At 41.1% G+C, this 18787-nt stretch overlaps 1 protein-coding gene and 1 long non-coding RNA gene across 4 annotated transcripts; both read right to left on the reverse strand.

Moving 5' to 3' along the window:
* Positions 1-242: 242 nt before the first annotated feature.
* LOC139200598 (uncharacterized) lies at positions 243-5500 on the reverse strand. 2 transcript variants are annotated; one of them, XR_011584181.1, is made up of 5 exons: positions 5347-5500; positions 4803-4879; positions 2039-2079; positions 683-745; positions 243-451 (listed from the first exon to the last, which is right to left on the reverse strand). It is a non-coding gene; the product is annotated as an uncharacterized lncRNA (long non-coding RNA). The 2 variants fall into 2 exon arrangements; XR_011584182.1 differs by lacking the exon at positions 5347-5500 and adding an exon at positions 5057-5118.
* Positions 5501-7385: 1885 nt separating this feature from the next.
* On the reverse strand, positions 7386-15594 carry pld3 (phospholipase D family member 3). Of its 2 annotated transcripts, XR_011584157.1 has the most exons (13): positions 15447-15594; positions 13956-14055; positions 13015-13065; positions 12702-12859; positions 11729-11909; positions 11520-11637; positions 11115-11242; positions 10274-10471; positions 10012-10151; positions 9343-9508; positions 9110-9209; positions 8237-8549; positions 7386-8192 (listed from the first exon to the last, which is right to left on the reverse strand). XR_011584157.1 is itself a non-coding variant. In XM_070829081.1 (12 exons), exons 2-12 carry the CDS (start codon positions 13980-13982, stop codon positions 8362-8364), a joined length of 1455 nt encoding a protein of 484 aa, XP_070685182.1. In that variant the 5' UTR covers positions 13983-14055; positions 15447-15594; the 3' UTR covers positions 7386-8361. The 2 variants fall into 2 exon arrangements, 1 of the variants encoding a protein (XP_070685182.1); XM_070829081.1 differs by having other exon boundaries at positions 7386-8549.
* Between the last annotated feature and the right edge of the window lie 3193 nt (positions 15595-18787).

Consider the following 18787-nt stretch of genomic DNA (forward strand, 5'->3'; position numbering starts at 1 on the left):
CTTGAATGAGTCAAACTGGGGACCCGGTGTAACTGTTTGGCGTCGGCCCTTCTGAGCCATTAACAGGAGAGAATTGATCTAAATGATTTGATCACACTCAGAGGCACCTTTCGTCATCACCGCAGATGAGACGTGTCCACTGTATCTACAATGTGAGTGCAGTGCTCTGCTAATGTACGGTGCAGGTAGATAAACCACATCATCGACAATAAGACCCTGATAGTACATTACATTTATTTTCATTTAATATTTCTCTTGCATTTGTCAAGACTGTGTCCAACTAATTTCTACGCTATTATCCAGTTAATATGGTAGAAAAATACATAACATGGAACTTAAACTTGATAAAGCCTGCTGTATCTTCCCCCTTAATCTGTAGCATACAGTTAATCCAGTCTGATGAGCAGTTCTTCTCTTGGCCGCTGTTGTGTTTGTTCAGCGCCGATCAGGCCTGCGGGAGAGACCTTCAATTAATATTAATACCAAAACAAACAGTTTCACAGCGGCTGTCTGAAGGTTAGAAAGTTGTTCCAGTCTCTTCTGTCTAACGTACACATGTGGACAGACAGCATTCACACTCATATTCATAAGTGTAGACGATTTAGACTTTCTAATGGACCTACAGTCACATGTAACACACAATAAGAGACGACCTTAGAGCATTTTACCCAAATCCACTTGCCTTGTCTCTGTTTTTCCTCCCTCAGACTGCAGTTTGATCACTTCAGCGATCAGTTCACACCATCTACAAATTACAACACAAGTTTTGCTTTAATCAGCCAAACTGATACAGATTCATACCTTTACACACTCACCTGCAGAGCAACTAAGACTGAGACAAACATCATAGTATCACCATCTTGATGTTAAAAAGGCAGTTTTTTTAAAGGGTTTGTATGTTAAGAAACCACCTAATGGCGTTATTAATTTCATAAATAAATGTTTTACAGGGTAGTAACGACCGATAACACAAGCTGGACACCTGGAAAACACCTTTACCTGATATCTCCTCCTCTGCATTAAGCTGCTTTGTCTCTTTCAATACAGGAAGATTCATATTTTACATCTTTTGAATATTTATATTACATATATTGATTGATTATTATTATTATTATATATTTAAATCAGTGTCGAAAACATTAACATTTCATTATTGCCAACTTTGGTCGATTATAACGGAAGAAGCCTCATTAACGATTTACAACTAACTGCAGATCTTATCACTTGTAAAGGGAGAAACTCACTTTTTAATTAACCTGCTTTGCTATCAGTGTTGTGGCTTAACGTGAGTCATCAATTAAAGCTCAAGACATCACCTCAAGGAATTTGTCACAACCTGCCAAAACAAATAGCTGTTATTACAAAAGTCACACATTTTAAAACCTATAAACTGTAACTGCTCCATTCAGAGCGGCAGGACATCGTGCATCCATCGCAACGTAGCATCCAACCACCTCTGACGTGTAGTGGAGCCCCATTTCACCAGGCGGGGACGATCAAATCCAGCCAGGTTACGGGACGGGACTTCACCGTTTACTGTTCGCACCCTCGTCACCACATCTGTCTACTGAGAAGACACTGTGGTAATTAAAGTGCAATTAGCCCTGTGCTTTCTCCTCTTCTGCACTCTGACACACAGCTACGTCCAAACACCATCCTGCTTGTTGTTTTTTCTCTTTTTTTTAGAGGATAATTTTTATTTTTTGACAGATTTGGACTCTTTTAAATACAACTTTTCATTCTCTTTTTGGAAGTCATATTTCTTCTCTATAATAAAGACAAAAAAACAGTAAGACAACAAAACAAACTATCGTGGCAGGAAATATTAAAAAGAGGTAAAATACTTCTGCTTCTCTGTATTTAGATGTTTCTTCTTACTGGGTTTTTAAAAAAAATGTTTTCCTCAGTTTGGTTTTTTACCTCTGTGCAAATCAACTTCATGTCTCAAGCGATTGACTTGATTTTACACACACACACACACACACACACACACACACACACACACACACACACACACACACACACACACACACAGTACCTTCTGCAGGTACTTTGGTCCTTCCCGGCAGCATCTTTGAGCTGAAACAAATGAAGAGTGACACAAACACAAAAATCTGTCACAACGCTGCATAGTAAATTAGTTAGATGGTGTTTCCAATTTTACTTGGTGCTCCTCAGGCCAACACACACACACACACACACACACACACACACACACACACACACACACACACACACACACACACACACACACACACACACACACACACACACACACACACACACACACACACACACACACACACACACACACAGTCTGAAGTGGTCCCCTGGCAGCAGAGACTCTTTCCATTACAGCATTAGGTGGGTGGTGCAGCTTGAGGCTGCAGTGATAAGTGCAAATGTGAATAAACTAAATGTTGACTGTCCCACCGACAGAGATTAAATATTCTTAACAGTGAGCAGAAAAATCACAGCTAAGCATTCAGTCCACGGGTTTTACATCTAAAGGTCGAAATGCTTCGGTTTCTTAATCTACATATTAGTAGCTTAGCATTAATATTCTTTATTTTTGTATAACGCCTGTATTGCCTCACTTTATTGCTGACTATTATTATGTTGTGTATTAATGTTAGAAAGCAGGATATCTAAAAACCACTACATGGAATATTTCTAATGTCTTTAAGTCATAGCACTTAAACAGCCCTTTGAAGTTTGACCTAACCCTAACCCTTTACCCTTGATCACTGACCCCAACTTCAGCTTTTTACCAACTGGTGATAAGGCTTTTGTCCCCAGTTGCACTAGCCGTCCCTTATCGACTGTGATCTAAAGTGATCTAAGTCACCCCCACAAACACACACACTTCTGGGGTCAGTGGACGGGTGGAGGATGGATGGTTTTGAACGGTTAACAGGGAGACAGAAATAACCTCTTGGGTTGGGCTCTGCTGCATTCCACTGCCCCTGACGACACTGAATAGTTTACACACTGGAAATGACATGTTGGAGAAGCCTCAGTGTGTGTGTGTGTGTGTGTGTGTTCAGCTTTAGCTATACTTATGAGGAACAGCACTTGGCAGCCCACTGTTCTTGTTACTTTGGGCCATTCCTCGTACTAAAAAATGCTGAAAAGTGGGAAGATACGAGAGAGAGGCAGATGTGGAGAGAAAGGGAGAGATATAACTTATCACAGATTCTGTGTGTTTGCGTTACAACAACCCACAGAGCTCGCTCTGGACGAGTGGACATGTATTTATCACACAGTCTGCTCTGCAGTCAGCAGAGACTGGGTGTGTTTGGTCCTCTCTTTCAGACACACCCATACATATCCAAATACAGCAAACCACAGCTGGACTTTTGACACGAGTTAAAGGTTTTGCTCAAACACTCTGGTCTGGACCGGACTGTGGACTATTCAGTTGTGATAAATCACAGGCTGTAACGACAGGATTTCACAATAAACAACTGTCTGTTCAGAGATAAACACAGGGCTTGTTGAGCTCCACTGCAATGAGCAGAGTTTATATGTGACTTGAGCACCATGTCCCAGATTTTTCTCATGAGTTTGTTTTCCTTCCCGATGCTCAGATTTTCAGTCGGATTCTACTGGACTCCAATTTACACTTCAATCTACTCAATTTACACGACTGTGCACAATCAGGGAGACACTGTGAGACAACAGGAGACAACAAACACTTGTGTGCACCAATGCTGCACACAAGTGTTTGAAATGTGCTACTGCAGCACGACACACGCCTAAAAACCTCAACGTGGAAATGACAAAAAGAATTTTCTAATAACTTTTAGCTCTATTGTTTTACTGGGAACAGGAAGTGGTGTTTGGGGAAGGCTGCCCTCTTTCCGTTAATTGCATTTTATGTCACTGGGACGTGTAATGAGACTGAATCAAAGTTTGCACTGTTTTATTTATAGGTCTGGGCTCTATTTTAATGCTCCCTTCAAGTGCTCCGTGTGAAGTCCTGTTACTAAATTTGGATGTTGTCGCAACTCGTCAGCATCCGGCTACTTTTAGTCAGAAATAAAAAACATATGTCATATAATTTGTCAAAAAAAATATGACAAACTACTACTTGGCCTGCAGCAGTGAATCAAAGAGAATAATGTGCATGATATATAAATGTCATTTAGCTTAAAATGCATGGAAGATTAACTTTTTGTGGGTGATTGGTTTCTTAATTGATTATCTGATTAATTGAATGGATACAAAACTGCACAGCAAAACCAGTTTACATATAATGGAAAACATTGGGTGAAGATAGCTAGCTATCAATGTGGGAATTTTGGTAGTAATTATTATTAAATTAATTATAAAACATAATTCCAAATTGATAGTTTAGTATTTTATGAGACTAAATCAATTAAAACGGCTATCTCTTCCTCGTTTTTGGAGGTGGTGCCCCCAATCGAGGTGGACTTTATTCAAAGTTCCTTTCATTTTAATAATTATTAATTATCTTTGATAATGATTAATTATTTCTGATAGCCAAATTGAACATTACCACTTGTTAAACCCCAACAACATGAACACATCATAATAAGTTAAATACCATCAGTTTGCATGGCTAACCTGCAATTTTGCATAATTATTCTATAAACTACGTCTCTTTTTTTTTAAATTCTCCCTTGATTAGCACTGTGTTGTTTACTCAGTTGTACAGTAAAAAAAACAACTCTTCTTTCTTCTAAAACCTTCATGTTCATGTGCTGCAGTATTTGCAGGGAGGCCACAGAGTCCTGCAGCACACAGAAAGTTGCAGCATGTGAGTGGACATGTTGTACCTTAAACAGCCTGGTGAGTCTGAGCAGAGCTGCAGGACACTGAGGACACCAGCAGGACTTTAATCTGGGCGGAGGCGCTGGAAGTGCAGAGACAGCAGACCAACCAGAGAGATGACCAACAAAAGCACAATACTGAGACTGAATACTTTGTGTTAGTGTCAAAACTGTGCACTTTGTAAATCCTTCTGTCCTCATGGTAAAACAATGATTAATTCAACGAATAAATATTAAAACAAGTAAAGTGTGAAACTCACTTCTTCTTATTATCACTTTGATACAACCTGTGCGCCACAGAGACCCAGAACCCCACAGTGAACTACATGCTGAAGCCTGTAAGTCTAATAATAGCAGTGGAAGGGTTAGATTTAGTCAAGGTCAGCTGAAGTTACACCCTATATGCTCCAGCATGAAGGACTTGTTGCGTCCATCGATAATAATAAACACGTTTGATGGGGAGCTGGAGAAAGACGCAGCATTCCTGTTAGAAAAGAAACATTTCCATCAGTTTTGGAGTTGAAGTCGATGTGGTCCTTTATCCTCATACCTCCAGTCCTCTGAGACAGCCGCCTCGGCTTGGAGCTCCGCCTGGAAACTTTGCAGCTTCACCCGCACAAAGTCGCATCTCCGCGCAGGAAGACGAGCGTGTTGCCCGTCCACGATCCCAAGTGGGCATCAAACTTTATTTTATCAGAATAATCCTGAGTATTAAAGCCGGCTGGTGATATATATATATATAGGTCTGTGTGCCGCCATGTCCGCCGTGCTGAGCGGTCCCGGCGCGGAGACGCTCCTCCTCCGCGCCGCCGCGCGCAGATGGAGGCTTATAGGAATGTATGGAGACACAAAAGCCCAGCGGGTCTATTGTACTGAGTCTGGGAGCAAACTGGCAGCTCTGTAGCGGGAACAGGATCACAGCAGGCGGCCAGATTATTATTATTATTACTATTATTATTATGATTATGATTATAGAAACGGTCCTGTTGGTGTCCATCACTGTAACAGTGATCGATGCTTCGCTCTTCGCCAGTCAGATGTTTTAATCTTTATATTTCATCTTCATATTTTTACATTTTAATGTTTTTTACGTGGTCAAATAAATGATCTAATTACTCAACTCATGGACAACTATGCAATAATCCATAATCCATATAATGCTTCCATCCCATCCCACCCTGTTGTTGTGTCTTTATTATTGTATTACTTGTGTATATAAGGTTTCTTTTGTGTATATAAGGTTTTTCTGTATATATTATGTTTACTTCATTTTCTATTTCTGTAACTGTGTGCTCTGTCTGTCCTTTGAGCTGCAGTACCAGCAGAATAATAATTACATATAATAATATATAGTAATTAGATCAATAGAGAATCTTTGGTCTTCATTGTTGGGAACATTTAGTCGTTGTACTTTTCTGAACACACGGTTCTTTGTTTCTATTTTGGGAGGCTGCTTTCATTTCAGAGTAGTTTTTATGTTTCTATATCTGTTGGCCTCACATTCTTCATTAACTTAAAGGAGCAACATGAAAGGTACCCTCCACTTATGAGACAGCAGGTCCCCGGGCACAGACATGTAAAACTGAAATTGTTTTACTAACGTGTGTGTGTGTGTGTGTGTGTGTTACTGTGGCCTCTGTGTGCTGTGCAGCTGTAATATAAAGGAAATATGGTGGATTGGATTTGGTTGGCAGATACTCAACATGAAAAGCCTCCTTTGTGCCTTAAAGTGAACACTGAGACCTTCCAACAAGAGCCGTTAATAACAGTCACTTCAAACAGAGGCTCAGGCCCAGAGGCCCATTCAGTCATCCAGCCATGCCTCCACTCCTCACAGATTAAAGAGAGCCAAAGACTGAGCCGCCATCTCCCAGCTCCATCCATCAGTTGGCCTTGGTGCACCACCTAATCATCCTGTGCTGACACCCCCCCATGGCTTCAGTAGATGCAAGGTGTAAAAAGCCCACAGCCTCCATCCTGTTAATAAGAGACAAGGACACACGACCGTCCTGAGAAGCAGAGGATTATTAGCGCTGTGGCTGCAGAGATGATTCTGGCTGGAGTCAATTAATCCAAAAGAAAGCACCATGACGAGATCCAACATGTTTTAGGGATACAACCATGCTGCTGCCTCTGGGGAACTGGAGGTTTAACAAACCTTGAAATGAAGCTGTTTTTAGTGTTTCTCTACTAGAATGGTACTTCTGGCGTTGTGTTAGGAAAAAAAAAACATTTGGGGACTTATCAAAAACATTAGCATCTGGAGACGTGACCTCAGTGCTTCTGAAATCCTGGCTTTGTTCCTGTAGATAACAGGTTATTTCCTTTCCTTCATTTAAGTCTGTTACTCTGAAACGTTATACGACATTAAGTATGAAGTTCTCTGGCACACTGTCACACTCTCAGCCCAGTTTTTCCAGATCAAATGTTCAGAACTAGTTTATTTACCGAGGGAGCAGAGTAAATCAATAAAAGGAGTAGGATAAGGTCGCTAATTCTTATTTTCTGCAGCCCTGAGCCGGCACTTAATTGAAATAATAGATTATGTATTGATCAGAGTGCACATTAAGAACTTTAAACAGGCCGGAGGAGGTTTGATTCAAAGACATTTATTGAGAGTAAACTATCTATGAAGAGAAAATGAGATGATGACATGTACGTGATAACTGCTCCACGCCGCCACTAGTAAACACTCTTGTTTGGACAGTTGCCATGACAACCGTCTCCTCACTAATTTCAATCACTCCACACGGTGGAAATTAAATTAGTTCATCCTCATTTACTGCTGCAGCAGACTTTCAGTCCATCATATGCACTTGCCGACTTTAGTATTAATATGGATTCATTTTAAAAAAACAGTCGAGAAGACGAGAGAGTGGAAGTTAAAAAGCCTGCATCTTATTTACAGGACACGCAGACACACAGCACGCCGGTCTGATTCCAGCTAAACTAAAATGCACATTTAAGAAAACGGTCACACTTTACTCCCTGAGGTGAGCTGGGATAGAAATGACTCCCATTGAGGCTGAAGTTGTATCAAATGAATTGCATTGTGATTGATTGTTAAAACCAGAAAGTGATCAGTTAATGACCAGGAGAGCGCTACATATAACTGAAGTGTAGAAACTGACCTATGCTGAAATAGCGTCCCCTACTGGTGCTACATGACAGAAACCACATGGTTAAATTAAATTAAAGAAAACGTGCACGTCTGCTGAGGGTTTTTAAAAAAAAATGCCGGCAACGTGTCGCAGTAAATTCTGACTGCTGACGTGTGGTCTGATTTTATCGGTCTTACTACCCGCACATGTAGTCTGAGTCCAGGACCGGCTTCCACAGAGCAGCAAAGACATTCTTGTCTTTAAATAATAAGATTAAGGAAGAAACCAGGCACCCCTGAGCAACCCTTCATAGTGTAAGACCAGTTCTGAGCAGTTTACTGGCTCTAAATCTGTGCCAAGCTAAAGCAGGTTTACTGGAAGTCGACTATCTTCCTTTGGCCCTCAGCCAACAGGGGAACTCTGTGGAGTTGTCTGTGGTGTATTTGAAACACTGCCCGGTGAAACTAACACAAGTCTTTAAGGTTTGAGTCCTGGGTGAGAGGGGTGCTGTACTCGGAGTCCCAGTCCCTCTCAAACACAGCCTGCAGCTGTGATTGGACGGTCGGCTCGAGGGACTGTGATGCAGTCTGGTTGACAACCAAAGCCGAGCCGGCTGTCTTCAGAAAGTAGTCACCAGACCAGTTAGACGTACCTGACGACAGAAACACGCAGATTATATTTGAGACTTTTTCTTTAAGCATTCTACTTTACTATTATTTCCACACTGTTGACTGCTGACCTGGAGTTGAGTGGGTACGATGATAGAAGTGTGTAATGCTTTGTGGTCTATGGGTCTAACTCATGGATGTAACTGCTGTGGTTGCAGATGTTTTCAGTCTTGTGTTGATGTCTGATCACCGTTCACTCGTTAAAATAGTACGTCAACCATCAAAAGTTACGTAGTCTTCCTTTAGAGACATGGCTGGGTGTAATAGTATAGATACTAAGATACATATAGATGAAATAGATATTAAAGGTGTACAATCAGACATGATTTGTCAAATGTGTTAACGACTGAAGGGTCTATCAAGGTCCAACAGCCCCAAAAGTGTCAAAAAAACACATTGAAATTACAATTATATGACGTATGAATGCTTCAGTTATCAAAATAATACATTTAAAGGGAAGCAGCATGTTGGTATCAAAGTGTGTTTCACACGGACCGTGTGTTGTGTGTGTGTGTTGTGTGTGTGTGTGTGTTTGCACACTCACCTATGTAGGCTATCTTGTCAGTCACCATGTACTTGTTGTGGTTGACTCTGGCAAAGGGAATCTCCTTCTGCTTGGGGCTGGCAGGCACCACAAACAGCCTCTGGATGAGGGAAACAAGAGCTCATCAGGGAATCGTTTTTACTGCAGATGATGTATAACCCGTCCTCTCAGAGGACACACGACCACGGCCAGGTCTTTTTATTTCAATAAAGAAACACACGGGAGCTACTTACCACCTGGATGTCCAGTTTGCTCTTCGTGTCGTAAACCGAGGCCAGAGACTTCAGGAAGGGAAACATGACCGGTTGGGTGCTGCCCCAGCAGCTAATCAGAAGGCGCACTTTGACCCGCTTCTCATACCCCACTCGCCTCAGCTGGGTGTCGATGTCTGCCCAGTACCTGCAGAAGACGCCACACGCACACTATAAATCACATTAACCGTGCAAAGATGCCGTGTCCACACTTTAATTGACATTATTCATCCTCACGTAAAATGTTCAGAATATTCAGAATAATTGATATTTGCATGAAAACTTACTAACTTCCCCTGTTAAATACCATTTTAATAGATTATTATTAATAATAGAAAGTAAAAATTTTGAAAATTGAGCCATTTTACACAAAAACACAAATGTTATCCTCATGATGGGTCTGGAGAAAAAGTCAGAGGATCTCTAATTTATTTATTAATCATCATCCACACCCCATGGATAACTTTACTGAATTCAACTACAATTCATCCAGTGTTTATATTCTATATATATATGTATTTATTTCTCAGTCTGGATCACAGTGTTGGACTGCGTGCTGCTCAGAGTCTGACCTTCAACTGTAAAACCGAACTCTGACTCTCAGCTACCATCACTGGGAGTATAGTTCACAAGTCTGTGACCTGCTTGCACCTTTTAGGGTGTGAAAACTCCATGGTGGGCAGGTAGTTCATGACAGCGATGTAGATGAAGCTCTCTGCATCCTCCATCACGCTGAGGATGGACTGAAGGTCGGGGGTCCTGCCGGCCGCACAGAAGGACGGAGGGGAACTCTGAGGGAGAGCGAGGAGAGACGAGAGAAAGATCTAGTAAATCATTTGGTAATTATCAGCATCATTAGGAACACTGTGGGACAAGTTCTCCCTGTTACCATAGCGATAAGCACGCATCTCACCGAGAGGTAGACGTTGGACGGCGTGTTGTTGAGCGGCAGCTGGAGGGGCGTGTCCTTGTTATAGAGGGTGGAGAAGCTGGAGGGCCAAGGCGATGGGATGGACTGACTCTCTCCCAGGTACCAGTAGGCTTCAAAGATCTTACTCAGGTCTGCAGCCAAGCAGCTGCAGTTGTAGACCACCGCGCCCAGCTCCTTCACCTACGGACCAGCGGCCGGTTATCAACTTATTCTCAACTACAGATTTTTACGGCTTTTGGATGTAAAACTGGGACAACGAATGGACAGAAAAACAGCAGAACAACAAACAAAAAAACATTTTATAAGTACTCTGAAAACTTCTAATTTCATCCTTTATTCTATGTTTGTTTAATTACTCCAAACTTACTCTGTGCTACATTTAACTGGTAGGTTCTGTGATTTTAACATTTTGCGTCTTAGTAGTTTTACAGGATGTTGGTGCTCTCTCTGTAAAACAGGATGTTCATGGCAGTGACAGCTCAGCAAAATGAGCACTAAATATAGCTAAATATCCAATAAGGAAAGCCAAAATTGAGATGTGGTTTAAGATATTGACGCATCACAGTATCAAAGCTATTTTAAACTGTTACTTCAGCGCGGCATGTGACCGGCACACGAGCACGTCCTTCTAAAAGCGGAAGACAATGAATTCTGCTTAGATTTCAGTCAGCTTAGCAGACAATCCTTTATCAGATCTGAGCGCCAACACTGGATTCTGAGTGAAAAAACACGAAGCAACACTTGATGTGTTGTCTATGTTGTCACACATGCACGTGTGTGTGTGTGTGTGTGCGTGTGTGTGCGTGTGTGTGCGTGTGTGTACCTGTGTGAGGGACCTCCAGTCCATGTTGGCACTGCCAATGTAAATGTGTTTCTTGTCCACAACCCAGAACTTCGTGTGCAGTACGCCTGAAGTGAGCTGTCTCATGTTCACTGTCCTGATGTCGGCTCCTGAAACACACAGTTTTTTACCATTTCTGCCACTAGTTTGAGATAATTGTCTAAACTTTGATTAAAGCTACTCAGCATATACACAAATTAATTCAAAAACATTATAAAAAGGCAAAAAATACAAAGTACATTTTCAGGTTGAAATCAATATGATGATATTAATATCTTTTTTTTATATAATCAAATTGATGTGTGCTCCTCTGTTGTGCATTATATCACACAAACCTCACACATATAAACACAGAACATTGCAGGATCAAGCTTCATATAAAGTCACCTGAGTCATTGAGCAGTTTGAGGTCTTCTTGCGGACGCCCCTCCTGTGGTGTGTTCACTGCGATACGGACAGACAGCTTCCCTGACAGCTCAGCGAGCTCCTTCAGAATGGTCTCACCCTGCGCACACGGCCGCAACCTTGTTTTAACGCTGTAAATGTGTCATGCGTCCTTTATACTGATCCACAGCAAGTTAAACTCATCGGCTGACCTGATCGGCCGTGGGCTCGTGGGTGCCGGTGTCCGCGTTGGTGAGCGTCCAGTAGAAGGAGGCGATGTCGACGCTGCTGCGAGCCTCGGCCATCAGATTGAGCCAGGCCTGGAAGATGGAGGGGTGAGTGGTGCTGGAATGAAACTCCAGCCCTTCGGGGATGCTCTCCACCAGAACAATCCTGCAGGGACAAGGACAGGAAACGTCTTCATAATGATGATGATGATGATGGTTTGTACTCCTGGTTCTGCCCATGGAGTAGAGTTTATAAACCGGCCAGGTAATATGTCAGTCAGTATTGGATTAAAGCAGATATATTACATGACATAAGTCAGCCAACGAGTGTCAAGATATTATAATAGAGAAATATAATTTAGAAACAGTGTCACTATGTGTCATCTCCTCTAAAGGTCCACTTGGTTGTTATGGAGCTTTGAACCACATCACAGGAATGAAAGATATTGTTTATTTATCTCCTTTCTTTTTCTATTCATCTATTTTTTTTTTAAAATCCTGAAGCAGCATTGAAGGCAAAAAGGCAAAGAAAGAATTTCACTGTGAAACTTGTTTTTATCTGAACATGTGACAATAAAACGACTGAATCCTTAAATTTTGTCAGTGACGAGTGAAGCTTAACTTTTAATCCCAACATGGATAAAAAGTGCTGTGAATCGTGGAAAGTTTAAACATCTACAGTTCCATCACAACTGAGAAAACCTCTGTTGATGAAGACCATGTAATCTGGTTAAAAGCTCATGAACAGGTCAGTGAGTGGACCTTGCATGCGTTAAAAACATTAAATCTTTATTTTGAAGATTTGCATATCTATTTAAGAGTAACTTGACTTCAGAGGCCTTCACACACAAAGCTGCTGTATTAGACGAGTTAGGAATAAGAATCAAAACACATGAAAGCTGAATATGGAGCAGTGGAACAGCTGAAAAAACGAGTGCGTCTGCGTGTTTCTGCTTACTTGCAGGGGTCTGAACAGGCCTCGGCCTGGGGCAGATGGAGGCTGCTGCTCGGGGCAGGACGGGAGGAGGAAGCCCTGGGTGTCAGGAGGTTGTAGAGGGCCAAGGTGGCCAGCAGCACGGTAGCCACGGTGGCCAGAGCGATCACACACCTGGAATACTGGGAGGGGGGAGCGATACTCAGTAAACCATATTCTTCATATTTATTTCTTTGTGAGATGCGACGACATCTTTGGATTCGTCATCTGGTGTTTTGTAAAGTACAAAGTGAACACGTGATCGCTCGATCTGAGCTGGTGTGTGTCGGTAACGTACCAACTGTGCCTTCCTGTTGTACTCCTGTCGTCTCCTCTCCACGTCCACCAGCTGCAGACACCACAGGAACACAGCACGCAAGATTTTAAAGGGTTTTAAGTAAAACCTGTGGTGTGTTTCACCAAAAGTTCCAACATGACAGGATTTTCTTTTGCTCACTTTCACTGGTGTCACTCACAGAAAGGAACCATGAGCAGGAAAATTATATTTTTCATCATTGGGATTATTGGTGCTTTTTATAGAACACTTAATCCAAATCTAAAGTACTACTACATAAACTGTAATTAAAGTGGACATCACAGCCAAGTTGGCACTTTCACTTCTCTACAGTGTTTCTGGGATTTGGTTGAATCACAAAACCTTTAATAGAGGAGGAGAAAGTCCTGGTTCATGACTCCTCATCAGGTTTTAACAGTCTGATTTCTACCACTACTAATACTATTACTACTACTACTACTACTACTAATAATAATAATAATAGTAGTACTACTACAAAGCTGTGAAACCATTCTAAATGTTAAATGTTTCTCCTTTGAATTCCCTGACCTCCTTGTTTGTAGTGTCTCTTACTGTACATGTAAATTACAGAAAATCATTTTTTTTTTTTCATAAAAGAATAAGAGTGAGTATAAAATAAATATATGAAATATAGAAGTAATTCAGAGCTGACAGGGTGACATGAGACAAAGCCAGCGTATGAAACTCCACTGTTCTGATCTGAGCAACAAGCTCACTGAATTTAACACCAGTTTTATATCCAGTTTTATATAAAAACAAAACAAAATGCAAAATGTGAGCAAATGAATCATCACTTTAGAGAAGCTTCATCTTCATCCAGTGAAGGTTTGGTATTTTTACTTGATAACTAATTTAAACAAACCAACATTTTCTGTTTGTCCAATAACTGAGGTATTTAATCAAAGCACCTGGAAACTCCTTACCGGGTTGTAAGTGATGTCCGTCTTCATCTTCAAAGACAAACTGACATCTGTTTTGGTGGATATCCGAGTGTCGGCTCAGGTCAGATGACGCCCTGCAGCTCTGAGACCAAATACAGGAACAAAAAAAAGAAATTGATGCATCATGTCTTCATGTTTCTGTGGTCAAGAGTTCCTGACTGATGGTGTCCTGTGTGACTTGAGATGGCAGCAGGAGGTAAAAATGACCAACCACAATACTTTATTTAATCAATTTTCAAAAAAAATATATTAACAATTTGAATAATTTTACAAAAGGAGGTTCTACATTGTTTCTGTTTGAGTAAGAGACCCTCATGAATCTGTTTGATTTAACTTAAAGTAGCCACGCAGCGGTGAAACAACACAGCAGTCTCAAACACCATTGTCTCTCCTCTGCACAACCTTTACAGACTTGACAAAGAGGAGCTTCTAGATGTTTTCAACCCCACAGACAGAGAATAACCTGCACAGCTCATCTCTAGCACAAAGACACACGCAGCTCTGGGGGTGCCGGCAGCCGGGCATGACACAGCCAGCCATAAAAAATACCCTGTTTACTGGAGTCTGAGGTCATGTGATTTAAGAGATCTGATCTCTTGCTTCAAAGTAAGAGGAAGTGTGGCCCCAAATGCAGCAGCGAGAGTTGGTGAAACATCTTCTGTCACGAGAGCCGGCGTCTCCTCACAGAGTCGTGTGACCACTTACAGGAACATGCAGCTACAACAGGCTGTTAGATACAAGCACTTTGGGTTGGGATCACACAGACGGGTTTGAAAAAAAAAATAATATAAAAATCCTGCATGAGGAGGAAACACACTCTTCAAAATGTCCAACATGTTTTGTCTTTAAGTGACTGACCGGTTCTCAGTGAGCAAAATATGCACACAGTTTTAGTGCTTTTGCTTTTAAAAAAGAGCTGGTGAACAAATCTGGAGGCTGAAACACAAACTTATACATCTTAGGAAACATTGTGAAGGCACCACATTTGACTCTCTTTGCACTGATTGCTCCATAAAGCATCTGTATTTACTCCATTAGATCACACAGCTGACTTTTTTAAGGTCTGACTGGTGCATGAATGGCAGCAGAGGACAAAGGAGGCTTGTTTGTCTGTGCAGAGGAGGAAAAAAAAACACATTAGAGCAAAACAATTCAGCGCCTGAAGAGGTTTAGCTCTTGTTGTTGAAGTGAGTCAGAGAAGAAGGTTCAGTCCTTGAACGCAACACTCCAGGTATGTGAGTAGATAAGACACAAGGGCAGCTGGCTAGTTTACCTGGGCCTTAAAAGACACATTATGTTAAGCAGGGGATTGATCCACATCAAACCTGCTTCTGACTGTGTTTAAATAGTAATATAAATACCTGCCATTAATGTGCAGTGACCAGCTTTTGGTTCACTGAGCAGAAAAGAGCTGCTGACGGCGCAAAACAACAAAAACAAGTCACTTTGAGGCGCGTAAAACAGTCCACCCACCTGCTAGCATGCGTCCAGGTTAATTAAAATCCAGCATACAACCGCGTCGACGTCTCTTCTGTCCACACAATCACATTTAAGCCCGTTTTTTTGTTGTTAAACACGGAAAAAACAAAAGAAAAAGTCCATTCACGGCGCTGCTGAAGTACACAGGAGGGCTGGTCATGTGACCACCGCACGACAGCCAATTAGAGAAGAGCTCTTTGCGTGACGTAGGCAGACAGGTCACAGCGGTGCAGTTCTGCGGTCGGACCACAAGATGGCGCTGAGCGTCCACGCAAAAGAGGGGGTGGGGGGCAGGGCCCGGATGTTACCTGAACTCTGACCTCACTTCCAGGATGAGGATCACCTGCAGGTGAGAAGAGCGGCAACACGAAGCGGGAACTTCTTGTCTTAAACATCTTGTTTTACCGGAAGCTGCAGAGAAATATTAATTTAATGTTTGTGCTGACACACTGAGGCACGTGTCTGAACTTTTACAGCTTCTTTTGGTGAAAACGGTTTTATTTTGTCATGCAACACAGAGTTAATGATAAGTCACCATCTTTTTAAGGTGTTCATGGGAAAGATTTATCTTATATTCTTGTGTCTCTCAGTTAAAATGTCCAACTATGGAATATTAGACTAAAATAATTATATATATGTGTGTGTGTGTGTGTATATGTATATATATATATATATGTGTGTGTGTGTGTGTGTGTGTATATATATATATATACACACACACACACACACACACACATATATATATATATACATACATACATATATATATATATATATATATATATATATATATATATATATATATATATATATATATATATATATATATATGTATGTGTATGTGATATTCCTTTATTAGTCCCAGTACGGGGAAATTTACAACCTTACAGCAGACAGGAGGAGATATTAAAATATGTACAGTTTAGACGGAGGAGGTATAACAACAGAAACAATAAACAAAAGGGGGAATATCAATCAATCAATCTTTATTTATTTAGCGCCAATCCACAACAGTATTCTCTCAAGAGGCTTTCCATAAAGAACAGGTCTAGACCAAACACAGAGAGACACAACGATCCAGGAATTAAAAATTAAGGATTCAAGAATCCCCACATGAGCAAACATCAGATATTATAAAAATGTAAAATAAAATAAAGTATAAATAAATAATTATTCTGATTTAATCATCATAAATCAGAATATAAAGAAAGAAGGGGGAGATATTTAGGAGGTAGTTTGAGTGGCCACACAAATGACATAGACAATGACATGATCATCTTTTAAAGACATTGAGAATTTAACTGCTGTGCATCAAGAATATTTTCTCATTGGGGACAATTGTTAACACAAGACAGACAATTTATTCAGAATGCTTCTGCTGCAGGTTGGATGAGTCCCATTATATCGTAACCCATCATATATATACAGTGTCTGATGTACACGTGTCTTTCTTTCCTCTTCGCTTCCGTTCAGCCTCATTCAGTTTTAACCGACTGACCGACGACAGCCTGAAGGTGTTTGCTGAGCTACAAGTGAAGAGGTGAGAAATACTAAATACCTTTTTTTCTAAATGTGTATTAAACATTTCCATATTTCAACAAATAGGCCTGTTAGTCTCTGCTCATATTTCTGTCACTACTTTTTGTTTAGGGTTCAAAGGACAACATGACTTTTTAATTTCTTTTAATTCATGTAACACGAGCCCTGATATGTAAATATCCTCTTTCCTTCTGGTTGGCGGATGAAGTTTTGCCGTGCTACACTGTGTGTGTCCTCCAATTGTAGATGCACAACCCAACACATCACACTGTTGTAATATGAAACAATCCACCAGAGCATGACTCCACTTGTGTTATTGCAACTAAGCCTAAAGCCTAAGAGTCCTTTTGTGTGTTTGCTGTTTTATGAACTGGATGCAGGACAAACCAAGACGAGAGGAGTCACCAGGCTGCACTTTATTTGTCTTTTTAAAGTGTCACAAAATCACATCCAACAGGCACAAGTCATTGAATGTAGTGTTAAAGCACTGAGTGGTCAGAAAGACTAGAAAGGCATCAGACAAGTACAGACATTTACTATTTAACCATGATCTCTTTCTCTAGCCATCAGCGGGACACGTCCAGCTCACATGAACTAAAACGTGGACACGTTTATCAGACTGAGTGCTGCGTTCACTTACCAGCTCTGCACTTTCTAAAGGTGCCATTGAGATACTGGAGATATGATGGATGTCTGTAACACAGTCAGTCTCACGTCAAGATTAATACAGATTTATAGAAACGGCAACATATTTCCTTCAGGGCAGATTTTAAAATACCTTTTAAAGCATTTTAAAGAACCGGTGTAGCAGACCGAGTTTGTTTGTCTTGACAAGAAGTAGCAACGAGGAACGTCATAAGGATTCATAGAAAATGCAAATGACTTGTTACTAAATGTAATGCAGCGTGATGTGCACAGGAAGTCCGTGTAAACCACCATCATCTAATACAAGTCTGGCTTCAAGTGGAAAACATTTCTTAAGATTAAAAATTAAAAGCTTCAGTTTAGGTCCTGAGCTTTTTACCGATTACCAACATGAACCTATACCACATGCCCAGGTGTTTGTAACAGGTGACTCTTTCTGTACACTGATGTCGAGATCGAGAGAACGAGTGAAGGCCTTTGTTGAGTTCAGGACCAGTTTTAATCTTTCTAGTAAAAGCCACTATGATTGAAAAGCATCCAGCAAAAGCTGTGTGGCTTTATTCAAAGGGGCCTTCGTATAAATGGCTGCTTGACGTGTTTGTTTCTCCACATTTCTCCTGGTTTAGTCGTGTAGAGTTTTAAAAAGTTTATTTTTATTTACTGCAACATATAAAGACAGAACAGGTGCAGGAGATCTGACGTCAGACACATAAATCATCCACATTTAAATAATCAGTGTTTGAGTGTCGACTTGGCTTCAGTTCAGCAACTCAAGCTAGAAGTGAAGCCTCAGGTGTGATGGTTGTGTGTCAGTAGGGGGCGCCATAGTTCAAGGACAGAGTGTAGCATCTCTGAGTGATGGCTGGAAATGGAGACAGCGGAGAGGATACTAGAAGTGAGAGGACTGAATGCAGTTAATGTCCCCACAGCAGCTCCCAGCTCAGAGTGCAGAGGGAGAAATGTAAAATGTAAAATCAGCGGACTGTGCCTTTTTACAAAAGGTGTGGCCGACACTCATATTTCCTTTTGTTAGTGGTGAAACCTGCTGTTTGATAAGAGAGAAAGAGCTGAAAGACTGAAAGAATTCCAAGATTAACACACACACACACACACACACACACACACACACACACACACACACACACCTTCCC

This window comes from Pempheris klunzingeri, chromosome 4 (genome assembly GCF_042242105.1).
Source record: "Pempheris klunzingeri isolate RE-2024b chromosome 4, fPemKlu1.hap1, whole genome shotgun sequence".
Taxonomy (NCBI): Eukaryota; Metazoa; Chordata; class Actinopteri; order Acropomatiformes; family Pempheridae; genus Pempheris; species Pempheris klunzingeri.